Consider the following 21,519-nt stretch of genomic DNA (forward strand, 5'->3'; position numbering starts at 1 on the left):
CGAAAAGCATGACTTATTTGACTCACCAATTGTAGGAGTAGGATATTTTTTTAAAGCAATAAGCACTTATAGGAAACAATAGAAGGATCAGAATTGGACTCAAGATGTCAACTTCAAGTTTCTTCTTCAAGAAAGCTCTCGCCTCCTTTTTCAGAGGGGTATAAAACTTGATTTATCTTGCTTGCAAACATAACTGAGCAGGATTAAATATATTACAAGTTTACCTGATATTGTAATCATCGTTGATCAGCATGAATAATATACGGTGCCTGCGAGAGCTTATCACTTTGGTAATTCCAACAATTTGTTTGATCAATACATTTAGTTTTGCTTCCACGGTGCTTTTTACCAGTATTATCAGCCGCATAGAAAAAATAATTGAAGAATAATTATATATATGAATAGTAAAGTAAATAAAAATAAAATATGTGCGTATTTATTTTTCTGGCCTTATCGTTTCACTATTCAACCGAATTTTGGACGAAAATGAAACTGGGCTCCGAAGAGGTTTCATATACATTCATTTGTACGTTTCCTTCAACTATTCTCCCTAACCAAATACTACACTTTTTCTTATATATCTATTTTATTTTTATTTTTCCTATATACCATTTTTCATCCCGACCAGACAAACTTTTTAAATAGATCTATAATTAAAAATATACTTGATAGAGTAACCTAAATAAAGTTCAACTTTTAAATAGGAAATATTTCATCTTCAAATAACTTCAAACTGTTCAGTTCTCACATAACTCTTCTTTCTACTTACAAAATAGTGTGTTATTTCAAGATTCTCCAGGACAAGAAGAATAGGCAGTCACATGCAATGCACGCGCTTCTCGCTAAAACATTAGTGTGAACAAAATGTTGAAAGCAGTCGCCTCAATAAATCAAGATGTGTTTCGAAAATGAACCAGAACTTCAAATTAGCAACATTCAGATCATCAACTACAACAGTTCAATTCTTCTGATGCTCAAAATAACAGACTTCAAAGACCATAAGAACTGAAATATAACTACATGGTGTGATTGCGAATTAACACCACAGAAGCAACAGAAGCTATAAGACAGAATCGATCCGATGCAGCTAAAAAGATTCTCATCTGACTATGAATGATTTCCTTGCTAGTTTATGGTAAAATTTCTCCTTCAATATATATATATATATAACTTGCAATAGGTAAAAGAAGAAAAGGGTTCGTCAAAAATGTCAAAATTTTCTACTCTAAATCTACACTAAGGCAATCATGCTTCCAAAAATCTGAAACAGGAATAAGTTATAAAATTGATGCACCTCAACTTGAAAGCATCATAATACCTAACTTGTGACACAATCCTGAAGATATCGGTGGGTTTGATTCACATACTGTTCCCACAGAGGCCTATACCTGCCTATGCTCAGCTTCAGCCAGGGCTTCATGTTTCCGTTGAAATGAATTACAGCTGCAGTCTCTATCAGGCGATTATCAATATTCAGATCATAACCCAACCCTAAAACATGCCATCTCCTATCAAGCGGCTCTGTCAATCCATAGAAAGCCAGAAGTCCAGGAGGAAGACTGCCAAGCTTCCAGAGTGACTTATCAACATTTTGTTCCTGCCAATAATGATATTTTGCAGTCACATTTTCCTTTCTCCAAGCAATCAAATCGAAAACATTCATACCGAATGCCCATCCGCATGCTTGGGGATCAAATTTGGTGCTTATGAGTGGGTTCGAAAAATTTAGATACTTATAGTACCGGTGGAAAGCTTCCAGGCAAGTTTCAACAGCTCCATTCACATTCCCATGCAAATCCAGCGAAAAGAGAGGTGTCAAATCCTTCTGGACAACAACATCGTCGTCAAGAAAAACTACCTTTTCCAATTGGGGATAAATCTCTGGGATATAGAACCGGAGATGATTCAACAGAGAGAGGTACTTCGGATTATGGAACTTTGGTTCAATGCTGGTAACCTGTGAAATTTCAAAGAAATAATGATGTGAATCTGCATCAAGTAGTTGTTTTACAACAGGCGAATAAGATGTGTTCAACCAAGTGAAGTCTTCAATGTTTTGTACTTCTATTGCAGCACCTTTAAAATCGTTACTGAGGAACCAAGCCTGCATTGCCCCATATTTTACCCCATTTGTCACAATATGAAATACAAGCTGCTTTGGATGTTCAGCATTTGAAACAGTAGAATTAACAACTACTGAAACGGCCAGAAGGTTATCAGAAAATATACAGAAGTGGTAAAGGTTATTGTCCACAAGTCGGGGAGAGTTCCTCCTTTCATCTGCAAGCTCCTGCATTGACTTGTTCTGAAGCCAATCAGCTGTGAGTTTAATGTCAATGCACTGAAGGTTCTTGGGTATTGATTCAGCAGCTAATTGTCCAAATACTGTACTCTGAATAGTTGCTGCATTTGCACGCTCCTCCAGAGCCTGAATATGGGACTTCATTGTTGTAATTGTGGTTGCAATATCATAATGGGCATCCTGCGCCTTAAAGATGAGGGATGATAAACTTTTAATTATTGGTTCAGCTTCCTCTAACGATATGGGCTCCTCTCTCATGGCTGCCTTGGAGAGCAAAAGTTGGCAACTTCGTATATTTGAACTCAGCTCCCAAGCAAGATGGAGATTGTTATGTTCTTTTGCGATAATAACATAAGCTTTGGCAAGGGTCATTTGCTCTGCTAACTGTCTGGCATATGATTTAGCACTTAATATTTCTTCAGTAAAGTTTTGATTCTCATGAACAACCCTGTCATTTCTGTGATTTATCTCCTGGCAAAGACAAAAATAAGATAAAAAATAGAGAACAAAATTGAGAAGACAAGAATTTATAGACAGTCTAGTAAATGGCTGAACTCAATCTGTCAAGCTATTGACTCTATACAACCATTACATAGCTGCAATAAATCACGTCAAACAAGAACACACCTGAAGGCCATTAAAACTCACATCTAGAATTCTTTGATCTGAAATCGTCTAATAGAATTCCAATATTGTTGCACTCTCTATCCAGGTCAGCACCTAATATTGAACCCTCTGAGGCTTACTAGGATATTCAGAAAAATGTAAAGTTTCAATGTCCAGTTAGGCTGTAACTGAGACCAAATAGGCAAAATCTTCAGGATATAAAGAATTCAAATGTCATACTTAATGCATACAGGTCTTGAAGTAATGCAAAGGAAGAGAGAAAAACAAGTCTTACCCTGGGTGCTTTTCAGCATCTTTATTTGTTATGGATTTCACATAGTTTGGATAGTGCTGTTAAAGAAACTTAGTACACTTGGATTCCTTAAGGCCTGAGGGTTAAGTAAAACTAATTCGCAATGTTAAAGTATCAATGTACCTGCCATTAGTTTAAGAAAGAGAATAGAAGGAAAAAGGCATCAGGGGGTCCATACAGAATCCTAATGCACTTACGACTTGGACGCATTAAATGGCAAAGAAACATTGAAACCTTGAAAGCTTCTCTAAAACCTCATAAGTCATCTTACAAGTATTTTTAGACTCCATGACATCTCTTATTGCAATTTGGTTCTAGATTCTTCCCCAAGCAACTCACCAGTTCTTCCTTTTTCTTTTCCATTACAGAGTGATAGGAGTGAAATTCATTAAATTACAACTAAATAGAGAAGCAACCAATTAAGGGTGAGGCTGTTTCATTGAACAAGTAAAGGACTACATAAATGGGAAGACAACTGAACATTATAATTATACTATTAATCACAATTTTGTGGAAGACTAAGGAAGCCCACCTAGAATTACCAAAGCACATAGTTGACCTAAATAAGAGTTACAGCTATAGAGTTGGTAAAAGTAAAGAACACAAGTATATTAAAATCTCCCATGAAGAAATAAAAGATATTAAGCTCTAGCCCGAAGTGGGAAAAGTCAATGAAGTAAAAGAAATATGCTCAATCACAACCTGTTAGTGGCTGGTGTGGACTATAGAATATCACTAAAGAGTGCAGCCCTATTCCTGGATGTATTGTGCATGCCTAGGCAGACCAACGCTTCAGCTTTACTTAAATAGGAACGCTGGTATAATCCTTTTTTCCATTTCCTTCCTAAAGCTCAGGAGGAGGTTGATATTAACCCTTGTAGATTCCTTTGAATTTCTATCAAATCCAACATCACAAGTGGGAGCTAGTCTTGCAAAAGATAACCGTCCTTTCTACCCAACCATGGATCTACTCTCGTTTTTGCATAACTGCCTTTTCATTTACAAAGGTCCTATTTTCTAGTTCCTTAAAGCAGCACCTCCCTCATGGTCTGTCTCTTATTTTATCCCGAATTCCTGTTACAGCTGGATTACAAAATTTTAGCAGTGCTCCTGAACCTGCAATGTCAGCAAAATCACCCTGTGGATTCACCCGCTAACTCACTTATATTCATCATACTAAATATACTTGTGGGACAAATGGCTCTAGCATCAAACTCAACCCATGTTAATGTTAAAACTAGTGGGAGGATTACCAATATGGTATTCTTGTGAGAATTCCAGTAGGAATCCATCCCGTCTCATGCCAACTCTGAAAGCAACGATTGATGGAACCTATTTCAATATCAGTATCTACCAGAACCAGATTTCATTTTCTGGATAAAGTTGCCCATTTTGCATTCATCTGCACAGTTCAATCAACTCTACAAAGTTGGTTGGCACAAATCTCAATTGTTCACCACAGCTGGTGATCTACATTCATGATCTCATACTTTGCAGCAGCAAAGGTCAACTTGGATGCTTCAGTTTGTCTAGTCCCCTTGAATCTGCCGCCCTGGAAGCACAATTAGCATATCCTATATATTGTGAAATAACCTTCCAATTACTTCATTCAGTTAGATATCTATTTCTATTGTTTAAGATGTGAATACCAGAATGTGGCTTGTAACCAAATTGACGTAGGATATCATGGGAAAATATCTGCCAGGCTAAGGAACCTATCTCTAGATTATGCAAGGAATAAGCCAGGGAGACGTCCAAATTTGTATTGGCTTCAAGTTTCCAACCAACTTCATATTGTTTAACAGACCTCAACAGAAAATTCCTTTACAGTCGATCGACTCGATCCTTATAGAATATTGACCAATGGCCCTCCACCAGAAACACCATTTCTTGAAGCCGATCCAGCAGAATGACTGAGAATGAGAATGCAGCCAGCAAATTGTGCCCCAAGAAGCAGGTTTTGATTATGGGGCAAAAATGGTATCAAAGAGCCTAGACACTAAATACCAAAGGACACCAAAGATAAAAATGTAGCAAATTTAATTTGTTGCTATGGTGTAGAAACTCAACAAAAAGGAGACAGAAGTCATATTACAACAGAAAGACCGAAGGAAAATTCTTATTTTAATGGAAGTTATTTTGATAAATGTTCTCCTAGTATCTTTTCCTATACTTCTCCATGAACTAAATCACCTGCAGCCCAGGGACTGACCGATCAGAGCATAGGCCTTACTGTTACTTCATAACATTAAATGGATTCGTTTGATATAATTATAGCTCCAAACACATGAAAATACCAACAAAAATGTAGATACAAAATGTAGAGTATCTGACAGACCCTCTAACCAAATGAATATACTCCCTCTATATTTCCAAAAGAAATGAATAGGAATATGCAAACTGAAAGGCCATTTTTTTAATTCATGATGAGCGCATGAGATGAAGACAAAATTTTCTAAAAGATGTTTTTGTCAAGAACTTCGCATACTTATAGCAGTGAAAAGAAAGAATGGCAAAAGTTCCAAGTACATTTGAATTAACTAATTAACAAAAGAAGCTAGCAGAGAGTTGTAAACTTTTTCAAGATTTAGTATGTTTGATAATTGCTTCGACATATATAAGCTTCGCGAAATGATTCCATCGACCATTTCTATGCTGAGAAGAAAACATTCCCTCGAAATTGACTTATTACAGAAACATACATGCAGAAAATAACCATTTTCCTTCCAAAGCAATACAAATAATCAGGTTGGGATAATTTCTGTAGATTACTTGGAGGAAACAGGCCACACATATTGTAAAACGAGTTCATAGAACCCAGATCATAAGTGTTAATTCTTCTATTTCGAGTTCAGGAAAAAGTGAACACATTTATATCTTATTGAATAGAAAGAATACTCATTCAACTGAAAGCGGCAATTATATACCACTCAAGAAACAGAAATGGAAACAACGACAAAGACATCATTGAAAAAGATTAGTGTTTCCTGCTGCAGCCTTACCCGAACAGGTTGTTCCACATGATCCTCATCCTGATGTTTATGCTGAACAGCGAACAAAACACAACCTGCGACCAAAGACAACAAAAGAAGCACCCAGATCCAGCACGACAACCTCCTTCGAACCGGGCGCCGATAGTCGGTCGCCCGCCGCCGCATCTATGCTGAACAGCGAACAAAACACAACCTGCGACCAAAGACAACAAAAGAAGCACCCAGATCCAGCACGACAACCTCCTTCGAACCGGGCCCCGCCCCCCCCCCCCCCCCCGCCGCATCTTTGGCCCGAAACTTCCACAGTTCAGTGCCAAATCAAGAATCCACGAAAGCCCATCAACCAGATTGGATCAAGCAGCCGCTGGAAGGCAGGAGACGAATCCTCCACCCCCAAAATCAAGAATCTCTGAGACCCACTTAATCAATTCTATCTCCAAATCAAGAACTTCAAGCAAAAACCCCGCATGAGACTTGATCAAGATAGCCGACAGTACAAAAGCATTTGGTGCCTCCAAAATGCTGACCACTGCAATTTGAAAATGTAGATAACAAGGCCTGTGAATCAAGTATTGATGTGATTGGAAGTAGAAGAAGTGCGGGAATCTGTGTGCATCCAGAGGTGAAAGTGAAGCAGCATAAATTGGTTTGGAATGTGAGAAGACGGAAATGTGAAGTTCTGTGAGCTGGTCGTCTTTTGTTCGTTTGAAGGGAATAATAATAATAATAATTTGGGTGAGATATAGTACTAAAGAGTGCAGGGCCTGCACATGAAGAGCATTACTACAAACCCTACTAATTTATGACAATGTGTAATTTACAAACATGTCAAGACTATCACTTTTATGATCATAGTTTTGTAATTTCTATTTTGGAATTAATGTTTCTCAAAATGCATTTTTATTTGATAAAACGTGTTGAAAGAATGTTAGCAAGTCTTGAAATTTTTATCCATATTAACACATTTTATTAGGTTGTTGCCTTATTATAAAGTTAATTGGATAATTACAGTTGTTTTAAATTGGATAGAATCACATGAAAATATATATATGTTAAAGCTCTTTTTCCATCTATATATTGACTGCTTTATTCATGTCGATTTACATTCGATATTAGTTGTTGAGAAAATACCAATAAGGGTTCGATTATTTCTACTTGTCGACATGGGATAAAGTATTCTAAAGGGGAAAGAAGCGTCTTACAATTTGTTACGGTATTTGATGTAGGGTCTAATATCTAGTTATTGCAACTACCAAATTGTTCTTAAATATATAGGAAATAACTTAATTAGGCTAAAAGATTAGCCTCCTTTTATTTGATTGAGTCAACCTAAATCGATCTCCAACAAGTTCATCTAAGCATTGGTTTTCAAACAACTGCGGAACTCGTTCATACACTTCATCTTGACCATGTGATTGGTTCAAGTGGAACTGCAATATAAATAGCCTAACTGACATAAGTTAGGTATGAGATCTTTTACTACTTGCCCAAAGTAATTTATTTTCTACATCAACCTAATCGATTTAATCTTGTAAGGGTTTTGTTGGGGGTGAATTCCAACGATCCATAACGGCATATTTTTTGTGTAACTCCTAGTATTCGAACTCAACTTGAAAATGATATGGAAGAGTTGATATTGAAGACAAGTTAGCATACTTCTGATCAGTATTGATGCGTGTTGAGGTTCAGTAGCACAATAATGGTCAAAGATCTTCACAAAAATCCTAAAATTATTTGAGGACTAACTTGCAAAACAGATATTAGCACTCCGATACTTAAGCTAGTAACTAAATTACTGAAAAACAGTTGAAGAACACTTGAAATAATATAAGATAATGGCATAAAAATTAATATGAGATGATGAAATGTTGCAATATAAGCTAAAGTAACCTGGTGGAGTGCAAAAAATGAGCACGAAATGTAATCCATGCTATTTGTCGAGAGAAAAAGAGTGTAGAGTATAGATAGCTTAAGTTACCATTTTAACTGCACTATGACCTCCATTTATAAAAAGGTTTGAGAGTAGAACTTGAAAGTTACTTTTAGCAAGCTACATACCATTGAAAGCACACAGATCTTAGCTAACTAATTGTAGAATCAAAACATCATTTTAACTCATTTAGACGAAGTTATGACTGTTTGATTGTTCTTTGTCCATCAAATCAAAATTTTGAGAAGTGCTTACTAGCTGATTGTTTTGGTTATTCCCATTGATACAGAAAGAATTAGCTAAAATTGTTTCAGAATGTCGTGATCAGAGATGTGGTGAGGTTTTAGTTTTTTTTTTTTAATTTTATTTTTATACGAAGTCCATACTTTACTGATTCATCTCGCTGAATCAGACCTATTATGAGGTCTTATCATCTTAATTTAGGTGCAAAAATATAGAATTGATACATTTATTTTGTGCGCCGGAGTTGGTTTTTGTTGGGTTGAAGGTGGAGGCCCACTTCTTTAATTTGGATTTAAAAAAATAATTAAGAGGTGCATCAAGTTATGATGTCCAAGTGGTAGGGTTGGCACAATGTGTTTAGCTTGGGGGAGGTCTGATAGGCATCAAGGTGAATGTTTTGATAGGAGGATTGTTGGTTGTGGGATGAGACAAGGTATAAGCATATCAAAAGATCATGATATATAAAATTAGAGAAAAATACAACTAATCTTTATGTGATATTGTAAATTAAAAAATTATTTTTTAATTAAAAATATAATAATTTATCTTCTCATATTTTTTAAATACAATAATACAGAGAAACAAATACTTTTTTTTAAAAAAGTTTAGGGAGGTAAATTGCTATTTTTTTCTTATAAAGGGGAATTTATTCATTTGCAATATAACAGGAGGCTAAATTGCTATTTACAGTCCGATATTTTTTTTAGAAATTTTAGAAAATTGAGTATACATAAAAAGATTCTAAGAGTTTTGTGATTATCAATAAAAACATCGAGAAACTCAACTTCGAGTAAAAAAGTATGAGTTTGAATGTCTTTAATGGTTATTATAAGATTTTAAAAATTCCCCATTTCTTTATATTTTTAAAGTTCTTTGAAATAAACTATCAAACTAATCTCAAGATTTATAATTATATTACAAGAATATCTACCTTATTCAAACAATATACTTTTAAGTTGAAGATTTTACTTTAATAAATGTAGAAAATCTGGAGTTTTTTGAATGTTATTAATTTAATTGCGCAAATAAAATATTCTATTTGATATATGTAATTTGTGCTCTGTGTAGATGATTTTGCCTTGAAAATTTTCATTGTAAAGTCATCTAAAGTAGAACAAATTTAAGTATGAAGTATAAAATCATACATTAATTATTAGGAACGCCCCCCTAGTGATGATGAAATTGTGTCAAATTCCTCTATACAAATTTTATAGCTAGAAATCCTCAGTGTAACATTAATTACAACACAAACCCTATATGCGTTAGAAACTAATGTGTGTTTGCTACGCGCCTTAATTGCAAGTGGGATTCAATTTTAACAATTTTTAAATAGATTGTCCAAAGAAGCCCAAGTGGTCCAGGCGAAAAAAAAAGAATCGCAAAAGCCTAGAGGCAAGGCTCATAGTGTTCCCCTGGAGGCCTAGTTCGAGTAATGGCCCGGGGTGCACCCAGGAAGCCTAGTTCAAATAGAGTCCCCTGTGAGTTCGACAGGAGGCTCCAAGAAATAAATTAGCAAAATAAGTCTAATCGACCCAATTTCGAGGAGGCCCAACCAAGAAGGCCTTATAGGTCCACTAGGAAGCTTAGGGATTTGGAACTTCCCAATCAAAGTCAAAGCTAAAGCCCATATCATATGACATCCTTGTAGGATCTCTGGTGGCATACCCCACAAAATCAGAGAAGGACAAGCCGCCTCTACAGGGTCACGTGCTGCCCTCAGCTGGAAATAACCTTTAAACCTTAGACATTTGGACTTTGATTGGGGAAAGACGTCTTTTCAGCTACTGAAAATTTAGGAAGACATCCTTATCTCAAAAGATGCTCTCACTCGTAGCGGACTCCAACCACCCCCGAGAATCATAGATCCTCGAAATGCTGGGAGATAACCTTCCACCAAATCTATATGGGATCCAACCTTATCTAACCACTTTGAAATCATACTCCGCCAAATCCATGGGGATTTGATCTTTTCCAACCAACTTACGGTTGCTTATAATATGAGAGTTTCCCTAACGAGAGATGGCAATTAAAACTTGATACTACATATTTTATCTTTATGCTACAGCTCTAGCTAAATGAAATACTTTAATTTTGTGCTTGGACTTTTACTTCAATGTCAATCTCCCCCTTGTACATAAAAAACAAATAACACTATCATTCCACTCATTTACACCCTCCAGGAGGTGCATAAACTCTATTCTATGGGGGCACCATAGGTCCTTACCCAAAGTGGGCTTTCTCAAGGGGCATCTTACATTCCCTTAAACTCTTGTGATTTCTTTAATTGGTTTGGACCGCTAGCTTTTCCTGTAAGGAAATATTAGTAGCATAAGCATATGTAGAAAAAAAAGGACTTAGTTTGTGCCTGTAAGGACTTATATTTGTAATTATAATTTTTAATTAATTAAAGTATCTTCTGTTTAGATTAATATTATAATTTTTTTCAACAAGTTATAATATATTTATAAGATTGTTTTTAACTTGTAGATCCTTGACTTGTGGTTCGGCTCCTGCTCCCCTGCAACATGGCTAAGGTCGTGGCCGTGGTCGTAGGCGTAGGTTCCAAGGCTAGCTACTAATGTTTCCCATATGAGATCCATCGGCTGGTCCATCACCCACGGGGCTTAGCACATCATATGTTTGGCCATTGATTGGCACTTGTCAGTTGCTGCAACCCGTAGCCCTTCCTATGTACCACCACCACCATCACCAGTCGTGGATACGTACATTAGCCTCTCTAATATGAGGTATGGAAAATGCATTGCTATAAATTTTTTCATTACATTTTCTCAAGGAATACTAATTAATTATTTATTTAGGTCGAATCAAGATTTTTACAGTGCTATCTTGCCTCATCCATGGCATGGAATAAGGGATGTTCCGCCAATAGACCAATGCATCTATTTGACTAATTAAAGGTAAATAATTATTATTTTTTTCAATTACATCTTAAACAAAGTTTTATTGCTCATTTACAATTTTACTTAGTCTACACCGATGATGCCAAACGTCTTCAAGTGTTTGCTGAGAAGTACATGCATAGGAAGCTCGATGAAGCCAGGGAGACGCTGTGTAACCAATTTGGCTGGCCAATGATATCTGGGTGCAACTATAGGAGTAATGTTGCCTCCCCCAAGTTTTAGGAGGAGGCTGTGAAGACTATGTCCAACAGGGCAGTCAACGTGGCATCCACAACCACTGTGTACTAGTGGGGGGTCATCCTTCATTGGGATGCACAAAAAGAAGTTGGTAAGCACTTTTTTATATATATATATAAAATTAAATATTATTAAATATGGTTTAATTATTAAATTATAGTTTTATGGTGTTCGTATATTGCACAGGAGACACAACTAGGTAGGTCTCCAAAGCAAATGGGTTCGTACTCGAATGCTACAAGAAGAAAGCCGATAGGTAATTGGAGCGGACCGAGAGCAGAGCAGGTAGCGATAAGTACATCAAAGAAATAATAATTTAATCAATTGCTTGTTTATTTACTAATTAATTTTTCTTATTTCAGGAGATCTTCCTGAAGTTGCTGGAGGACCAATAGGCCCAGGTACCCTTCGATGGGCAAGAGCTTCCTACTTCTTCAGTAGCCTTTGTGACCCAGATTGAGCAGTAGTTGTACATCTCAGTAGAAGGCATCCAAAACAAGGGTTGTGTATTCATTCTAAGAGGCCCATATATCGGCTGCAAAACCATCACAGAGGACCAGATCACCGCGCACGGCACGGACTCTTGATCTAGAAACCGTCGAACTAGAGGATCGTGTCACAAGGATGGAGGAAATGATAATGGATATGATGACGCACTTACCCATTCCTCCAATGTCTTAGCGTTCCTAGCTCCAGTAAATAACCGGACCCTAGGAGATGACGATTAGGATGAGGCCGATTTAGATAGGCCTTTTTAAAATATTTTTGTTTTTGTACTCTTTTTTATTAAATGTACTATGTTATTAATTGTCCTTATAATATTTAATTGCAGTGCAATTTATTTAATATTTTAATTTATACTTTAAAAATATAAATTAAAAATAATATTTTAATAAAACTAAAATAAAAATAACTTTTAAAAAAATAAATTTTGTAGTGAATTTTGTAATAGATATTGTTGCAAAATTTAACAACGTAAAAAAAAAAAAAGCAAAAATTTACAAACATCAAAACAAAACCAACCACAAAATGCGACACAAAAGATGATACAAAATCCATCCAAAAATATGTCACCGCAAAAGCTATCTTAAATTTATCCTGCCTTTTGGTTGTTTGTGATGGAAACCCATCACAAAAAGTTCTAACAAGTTTGTGACAGAAACCCATCACAAAGTTCGATGCAAAATTACAAATAGAAATTGTTCCGATTTTTGGCACAAAAATAGTTGCAAATTCAATTATACTTATGTTTTATATCGAACAAGCTTTGTGATGGGTTACGATACTGTCAGAATTTCGCACCAAATTTGTGACGGATATATTTTGCCCTTTACTAGTTTTTTTCTGATTTTAGTGGCAAGGACGACATTAGACAATCAAAATCCGTTCCAAAATCGGTTATGTCATTCCAAATCCACTGAAATCTATTACGAAAATTGTTCCCAACAGTTGCTTTATTTTTGTATTGTACAGGACAGGCACTAATTATCTAGAAAATCATCAACTAATATATGATCATCAAAATCTAATACAGATAATAGGTTTCAAATTATTGCAATAACCATAATTATGACACTAACTATGATTAGTTGCAATCTCAAAATCTGACAAAGAGTCAAAGATGATTTATAAATAATACAATAATTCAGATTTCAAAAATATCTAATAAAAAGAAATAACCTCTAAGTTCTTAATTCAATAACAGAAATCAATTACATAAAATCAGAATTTAGTTACAGGATTGCGGCAATCAAACAAAAGATTGTAGTGAGTGAAGTTGATCATCAATGTACTTAATATTATTACATTAATTCAAACAAAAAGGCTACTTGTGTACAAGAATTGCTCAACAACCATCCAACTCTATAAAAAGGGGTTAACTCTTGAACAAATGAAAGCACACAACTTAGCTATACCAATTCTCTCAAAACAACTCATTTCTTGATGATTATGGAACCAAAGTTCCTTCATTTGCTCTCTTGCATTCTCCTTCTCTTTCTTCTCAACCCTTTGTCATTGTTCACTCATGCAAATTCCCCAAATCAACTTAATACACAAAGATCATCAGGTATGGATTTCCTCAAAACCCTAATCGGAACCCAAAAAGGAACTACATCTAAAGGCATCTCTCAGCTCAAGAAGTACCTTTCACACTTCGGATACATGAATCATAAAAACAATACTATACTGACACATCAAACAGATGATTTCTTTGACGATAATTTAGAGTTGGCTATAAAAAGCTACCAAACATTCTTCAAACTCAAGGTAAATGGGATTATGGATGCTAATATTGTCGCAAAAATGTCACACCCCCGATGTGGGGTGCCCGATTCTTTCAACCTTAATAGAAGCCACAAACTCTACCTCCGGATCCCAACCTTAGCCTCGCACTATACATTCTTTCCAGGTGAGCCCAAATGGCCTCCGACAAAGAGAAGTCTCACATATTCATTCCCATTGGGTGGACCCACTAATGTAAATAGCTCCATTCTACATGCAACCCAAATATGGGCTAGTGTGACACCCTTTAGATTTTCATACAGAACGAATTATGATCAGGCTGACATTAAGATTAGTTTTCAGTATCGGGATCATGGAGATGGGTATCCATTTGATGGGCCCGGAGGGATTTTAGCGCATGCTTTTGCACCGTCTGATGGTAGGCTTCACTTTGATGGAGATGAGAGATGGGTGGATGGTGTTACACTAGGTGCATTTGATATGCAAACTGTAGGCCTGCATGAGCTAGGACATGTTTTAGGACTTGGGCATACTAATGATACTGGGGCCATCATGTATCCTTATATAGGAGATGGTCTCAGAAAGGTTTTGGGACAAGATGATATTAACGGAATTAAGGCATTGTATCAATTTTAGGCAAAATAAAATAAAATCTTCTTATTTGTATGTCGACATATTTAAAGATTAAGTAATTTCACTATCTTGGCTAATTAACAATGTCCTTGTTTAGGTGCCTCATTTTAATTTAGATTTTATTACTAAACAATTTAGCTTAATTTACCTAAATTACAAATATTCAAGAGTTTGAAAGGTCATTAATGTCATCAATTAGTGGGGTAATCAATGAAAAATTCTAATATAATTGAGACCACTTCAAGGATTTAGTCAAGATTGGGAGAGTGTTTGGCTTAGGCTTTTTTTAAATATTTATAAAATATTTTAAAAGTTTATAAAATAATAGATCTTATTTTTAAAATAATTTTTTTAAATATTTGGATAAAATAAGATATTAAAACTTATAAAATATTTTCACATTTTAAAAGATTAAAAGTTTATAAAATGTTAGATCTTATTTTTAAAATAAATATTTTAAGTATTGATAAAATAAGATGTTTAAAACTTATAAAATATTTTTACATTTTAAAAGATGTTAGAGTGTTTAGCATAACGAGGTCTTTTTACAAGTAAATTTATGAAAAAGGACATGATATAATTATAATCAAATAAGTTGTTATTTTGTATTTAAATATTTAAGAATTACTTTTGTAAATAGTATACATTAATTTAACTCTAAATAATTTTTCTTTCAAAAAATAGAAAAATAATGAATTTTTACCTAACCTTTGAATAAAAGTAACATATATAAATTCTTGCTAGTTGAATATATATTAACATAGATATATAATTGATATTGTTTTTGTTAGTGCAATGAATATGTCTAGTCGTAAAATTTAGAATGTCTTGAATTTATATTTTTTTCAATAAATATAACATCAATATAAATTTTATTTTTGTTTAACTATAATTATTTATTATTAACTAATCTAGCATTTCCAATTTCATTTTAAAAAATTATTTATAGTAACGACTTCTGTAACGGACACATCTACCACGGTTTTTTTGAGCGTTACAAAATATTTCTCAATGTAAATGACATCAAGGTTATGTCGGATCTTTATAATAAACTCCATATTTATAATATAATTTTTAATTAATTATAGTATTATATTTATAATTATAGTATTTAATTAATTAAATTATATTTTATTTAAATATAATATTATAATTTTTCCAAAAAGTTATAATATATTTATAATATTGTTTTTAACTTAAAGATCCATGACTTGCGGTTCGGTCTCTGCGACGTCACCATGGGGGTGGCCAAGATTGTGAGTTGTTGGTTCCAAGGCTAGCTGTTGATGTTTTCCATACCACGAAAGCATCGACACGAATACCTCCACCATGGGAACCTGCTTCAGCAATATCTTAGAATCCACCAGCGGGTCCGCCAATAGATCACGTGTTGGGCCATCGGCCATCACTTGTTATTCGCCACATCCCTCAGCCCTTCCTCTATACCACCACCACCACCAACACTAGTCATGTGTACATACATTATCCTCTTTGATGCAAGGTAAGAAAAATATTTTCCTCATTACATTTTTCTCAAATGATACTAATTAATTATTTATTTAGGTTAAATTGAGATCTTTACAATGCCATCAGGGTTGTGGTGCATGACCACTTTTCTTATTTGTGGCTAGAATGAGGGATGTCCCACTAGAACACCATGCTTCTGTTTTATCAATTGAAGATAAATAATGATTTTTTTTTTTTAATTACATCTTTAACAAACTTTTATTGCTCACTTACAATTTTGCTGAGTATATTCAAAGTCTTCAAAATGTTTGTTGGGAAGTAGATGCATCGAAAGTTTGGTGAAGCTAGGCAGACGATGATGCAACCAATGTGGCTACCCAACGATATTTGGCGCTAATTGTAGGAGTATTGGGGCTGACCTAAGTTTTAGGAGGAGACCGCAAAGAATAAAGCCAATCGGGCGATCAATGCAGCATCTTTAATCGTTGTGTACCATGAGAGGTCATCTCCGTCATGCACAAAAAGAACTTGGTAAGCTGTTATATATATATATATAATTAGGAATTATTAATAAACAAGAGACACAATTAGGTAAGCCTCCATAGCAGATGGAGCTGTTCTTCAAGTACTACAAGAGGAAGACCGACAAGTAACTGGAGTCCATTGAGAGCAGAGCAGGTGGTGAAAAGTACTCAAACTAATAATTAATCATATGTTTGTTTACTAATTAATTTTTCTTATTTCAGGAGATCTTCTTGAAGTTGTTGGAAGACCAGCAAGCCCAAGCACCCACTAATGGGCAAGAGCTTCCTACTTATTTAACAAGCTCTTTGGACTGTAGATTTCAACAGTCAACATGAAGAACAAGGGTCGTGTATTAGGTTTGGGCTTAGAGGCCCACATATGAGCTACGAGAGCATCACAGGGAACTACGCCACCGCCACCAATATGGACCATAGATCTAGAAACTGTCGAGCTGAAGGACCACGTCGCAAGAATGGAGGAGATAATGATGGATATGATGATGCACATACCCATTCCTTCAATGTCCAGGCGATTCTAGCCTTCAGTAAGTATCCGGACCTTAGCGGATGACGTTCAGGATGAGGAGGTATTAGGCTTTTTTTAAAAAAATATTTTTTATTTTGAAACTCATTTTTTATTAAATATATTATGTTATTAATTGTGCTTTAATATTTAATTCCAGTTCAATTTATACTATGAAAAGCAAAAAAATAAAATTGTAATAAATTATTATAACAAGAAATATTAATTTTAATAGTCCAGACTAAAATTTAGAAATTAATTACTTTAAAATAAAAATAATTAAAAATTCAATAAATTAAAATAAGTTTTTTATAAATTTTTTTTTTCAAAAAAAAATTGTATCGGATTTTGTAATGGATATTGTTACAAAATTTAACATACCAAAAGAAAAAGTAAATCTTTTAAAAAATCGAAGCAAAACCGCCACAAAATGCGACATCAAAGATGATCCACCACAAAAAAGGTCATAACTTTATCCCACTTTTTGGTTGGTTGTGATGGAAACCCATCACAAAAATTTGTTATTAAAATTCATTATAAAAGTCGTTCCAAATAATTGATTTTTTCTTTTTTTGTTTTCCAGTAGTGTACCGGACGTACACTAATTACTTAGAAACTCATCAAATAATATATGATCTTCAAAATATATTACAGACAATAAATTTTAGATTATTGCAAGAATCACGATTAGGACACCAATTATAATTAGTTGCACATGCAAAAATCTAGCAAAGAGCTGAAGATTATTTATAAATAATACAATAATTCTGATTTCCAAAATATGTTTTAGACGGAAATAACCTCTAAGTTATGAATTTAATTTCAGAAATCAATTACATAATCAGAATTTCATTACAGGATTCCGGCAATCAAACAAGAGATTGTGGTGCGTGAGGTTGATCATCAATGTATTTAATTACTACATTAATTCAAATAAAAGGGGTAGCTACTTGTGTACAAGAATTGCTTGACAACCATCCAACTCTATAAAAAGGGGTTAACTCTTGAACAAATCCAAGCACACAACTTAGCTATACCAATTCTCTCAAAACAACTCATTTCTTGATGATTATGGAACCAAAGTTCCTTCATTTGCTCTCTTGCATTCTCCTTCTCTTTCTTCTCAACCCTTTGCCATTGTTCACTCATGCAAATTCCCCAAATCAACTTTATACACAAGAATCATCAGGTATGGATTTCCTCAAAACCCTAGTCGGAACCCGAAAAGGAACCACATCTAAAGGCATCTCTCAACTCAAGAAGTACCTCTCACACTTCGGATACATGAATCATAAAAATAATATTATACTGGCACATCAAACAGATGATTTCTTTGACGATAATTTAGAGTTGGCTATAAAAAGTTACCAGACATTCTTCAAGCTCGAGGTAAATGGGATTATGGATGCTAATACTATCACCCAAATGTCACCCCCCCGATGTGGGGTGCCCGACTCTTTCAACCTCAACAGAAGCCACGAACTCTACCTCCGGATCCCAACCTTAGCCTCACATTATATTTTCTTTCCAGGCGAGCCCAAATGGCCTCCGACAAAGAGAAGCCTCACATATTCATTCCCATCGGGTGCACCGACTGATGTAACTAACTCCATTCTGCATGCAACCCAAATATGGGCTAGTGTGTCACCCTTTACATTTTCATACACACCGGATTATGATCAAGCTGACATTAAGATTAGTTTTCAGAATCGGGATCATGGGGATGGGAATCCATTTGATGGGCCTGGAGGGATTTTAGCGCATGCTTATGCGCCATCTGATGGTAGGCTTCACTTTGATGGAGATGAGAGATGGGTGGATGGTGTTACACCAGGTGCATTTGATCTGCAAACTGTAGGCTTGCATGAGTTAGGGCATGTTCTAGGACTTGGGCATAGTAATGATACCGGGGCCGTCATGTATCCGTATATTGGAGATGGTCTCAGAAAGGTACTGGGACAAGATGATATTAATGGAATTAAGGCGTTGTATCAATTCTAGGTAAAATAGAATCTAATCTTCTTATTTGTATATCGACATAATTAAAGATTAAATCATTTCATTATCTTGGCTAATTAACAATGTCCTTTTTAGGTGCCTTATTTTGATTTAAATTTTATGACGCTCTAAACAATTTAGCTTAATTTACCCGAATTTGTATCTCATAATTTATACAAATATTCAAGTATTTAAAAGGTCATTAATGTCATCAATTTAGTGGGATAATCAATGAAAAATTCTAATAAAATTGAGACCACTTCAAGGATTTAGTATCTTGAGAAGGTGTTTGGCTAGTCTTTTCTAAAACATTTTATAATTACCTGCATCCTATAAGATGTTTTAAGAGTTTATAAAATGTGAGATTTTATTTTAAAAATAAATTCTTAAAATATTGAATAAAATAAAATATTAAATCTTATAAAATATTTTCACACATAATACACATAAAAGTAGACAATCAACTATATTTATTAAGCCCAATCTCACAATACCTTAATTATGAAAGTTCAACCTTATTATTTGAACTAGTTCTCATTGAAATTTAAACTATATTTAACCTAAAAATAAAAATGTTGCGACAAATGAAGTAGGGAAAAACATAAGCAATTTCATTATAATATTATAAATAAGCAAATTATCCCATATGAAAAAAAATAACAATTTCTCTCTCTAGTTTTTAAAAATACAACAATTTATCCCCTGTATTTTTCAAAATAAAACAATTTACCTCCTTGAACAGAGATGAAAATAATTTTATTTTAAAAAATATATATAAATAAATTATTATTATTTTTGTATAAAAATAATTTATTTATTTATTTACAATATTACAAAGCGATAAATTACATTAAACCGCGTGAAGTATCTTTTTACCCCCAAAAAAAAGGGGTATGAGAAAGAAAAAAGAAAATTGAAGAAGGGATTTAATTGGCAAATAAGGCTGACAAAAACTAAATGCTTTTGTCTGAGGAGTACCATCCCTCTATTCAATGTGTTTCTTGTTTCTATGCTTCCAAAAGATCACATCTGCTGCCCACAGTTTACTGGATTTAGGGCTGACTACCCAACTTTGGTTGTCGGCAACTCATTTTCAAAAATTTAATTTTTTTTTATAAAAATAATAATGACGTATTAAGTTAATTTTAAATAAATTAAATAATACGTTAACATAATAACAAAATAGGGTAAATAACAACATCTCCTTTTTTTTAAGGCTGACATAATTACGAATGCCCATCACTGTTTGAAAATTATAAATATTTCCTGATATTTGATAAAATTATATAATGCTTGAATGGAGGTATGAGATTATCTTTATCTTTACTGTATTTCTTTTTTTTAAAAAAAAATCAGACGGGATGGAGAAAAATTTTGAAAAATTATTAAAAAATTATCCGTTTAGTCCATAAAAAAGTAAAATTAAAAATTAAAAATAAATAAAATTATAATTCTTAGAAGACTAAAGGATTGGACTAATTATCACTACAAAAAAATAGAAGATTAACCACAAAAAAAAGTCAAGTGATAATTTTAATATTATCACTAATTATATGCATTTAGTGACATTACTATTTAATTTGTCGCAATAAGCAATTTCATGATTTTAATAATTACTATTATTTTGTAAAAAATATAATTAACATGAATTAGTGACAAACGTGTGCATTAACTTGTCATTAAACACAATTAGTGACTCATATATAGCGACGATCCAGTGACAATAAATAATAGTTGTCATCATTTTATGTTGTCACTAACTTGTCATTATAAATGTGTCACTAATTGAACTTAGTAACGACGTCTTACATATTTTTTTCCACTAATAATTATATAGTGACAAGATAAAAATTATTGTCACTTAATATATATTATTAGTGATAACTTTAGAATTATCACTATAGTTTGTCACTAAATATCATATTTTTGGCAGCGTGTTAGAAGCCCGTTAAAATTAGAGGATATTGATAATTCTTCAAACAATGACGGGATATTCGTAATTATGTCAAATCTCAAGAAAGGCCCTTGTAATTTATTCTAAAAAATAACAAAAAAAATTATAAAAACCTCAAAAAATACTCAATTTGTAAACTCAAACTATACAATATGATTTGAACTTATGATTTTAAATCTATTTATGAGATTTTTGTCTTAACTGGCCAACTATTTTTTTTTTCCGAAAATAAAAGCGTTGAACTAATATTTTATTAAATAAATTGACTATAATCATCAATATCAAGTATTTATATTTAACAACAATCGATAATTATAATAATTATATATTAATCATCAGTATTTGATAACTATATCCAATCAATATTTACTATCAAATAAAACAAATTCTATCATTAAATTAAAATAATATCCCACACGTTTGTGAGATTTGAACCGGCATGATGGTGCATTGTTAGTCAAACGACTCCAACATTTTTCTCTTGAAAACTGCAATTTCGTACGGTCGGTGGTGTTCTTTTCCAAATGCTAGGGTGTGTTTAGGGTTAAATTCAATTAACCCTCCATATTAATGTAAAAATATAAAAAAGTTCCTATGAAAAAAGAAAGTACAATTTATTACTTGTAATTTA

At 33.7% G+C, this 21,519-nt stretch overlaps 3 protein-coding genes across 4 annotated transcripts; 2 read left to right on the forward strand and 1 right to left on the reverse strand.

The window, feature by feature from the left end:
* LOC105158043 (probable galacturonosyltransferase 11) lies at positions 892–6,986 on the reverse strand. 2 transcript variants are annotated; one of them, XM_020692908.1, is made up of 4 exons: positions 6,499–6,986; positions 6,224–6,379; positions 2,077–2,773; positions 1,807–1,957 (listed from the first exon to the last, which is right to left on the reverse strand). In XM_020692908.1, the coding sequence occupies exons 2-4, from the start codon at positions 6,377–6,379 to the stop codon at positions 1,944–1,946; spliced, it is 867 nt and encodes a 288-aa protein (XP_020548567.1). In that variant the 5' UTR covers positions 6,499–6,986; the 3' UTR covers positions 1,807–1,943. The 2 variants fall into 2 exon arrangements, with proteins under 2 accessions (XP_011072961.1, XP_020548567.1); XM_011074659.2 differs by having other exon boundaries at positions 892–2,773; positions 6,499–6,985.
* On the forward strand, positions 13,452–14,454 carry LOC105158044 (metalloendoproteinase 1-like). The gene has a single exon (XM_011074660.2). The coding sequence runs from the start codon at positions 13,490–13,492 to the stop codon at positions 14,423–14,425; it is 936 nt and encodes a 311-aa protein (XP_011072962.1). The 5' UTR covers positions 13,452–13,489; the 3' UTR covers positions 14,426–14,454.
* Positions 17,966–18,990, forward strand: LOC105158120 (metalloendoproteinase 1). Its single transcript, XM_011074757.2, has one exon. The coding sequence runs from the start codon at positions 18,002–18,004 to the stop codon at positions 18,935–18,937; it is 936 nt and encodes a 311-aa protein (XP_011073059.1). The 5' UTR covers positions 17,966–18,001; the 3' UTR covers positions 18,938–18,990.

Source organism: Sesamum indicum, linkage group LG3 (assembly GCF_000512975.1).
Source record: "Sesamum indicum cultivar Zhongzhi No. 13 linkage group LG3, S_indicum_v1.0, whole genome shotgun sequence".
Lineage (NCBI taxonomy): Eukaryota > Viridiplantae > Streptophyta > Magnoliopsida > Lamiales > Pedaliaceae > Sesamum > Sesamum indicum.

What these genes read in the sequence shown, in the direction of transcription:
- LOC105158044 (XM_011074660.2), top strand. Translation starts at nt 13,490, where the DNA reads ATGATTATGGAACCAAAGTTCCTTCATTTGCTCTCTTGCATTCTCCTT.
- LOC105158043 (XM_011074659.2), bottom strand. Translation starts at nt 6,379, where the DNA reads ATGCGGCGGCGGGCGACCGACTATCGGCGCCCGGTTCGAAGGAGGTTG. An exon ending in ATGTGGAACAACCTGTTCGG is followed by an intron (nt 2,774 to 6,223) that starts GTAAGGCTGCAG and finishes TGTCTTTGCCAG; the next exon opens with GAGATAAATCACAGAAATGA.
- LOC105158120 (XM_011074757.2), top strand. Translation starts at nt 18,002, where the DNA reads ATGATTATGGAACCAAAGTTCCTTCATTTGCTCTCTTGCATTCTCCTT.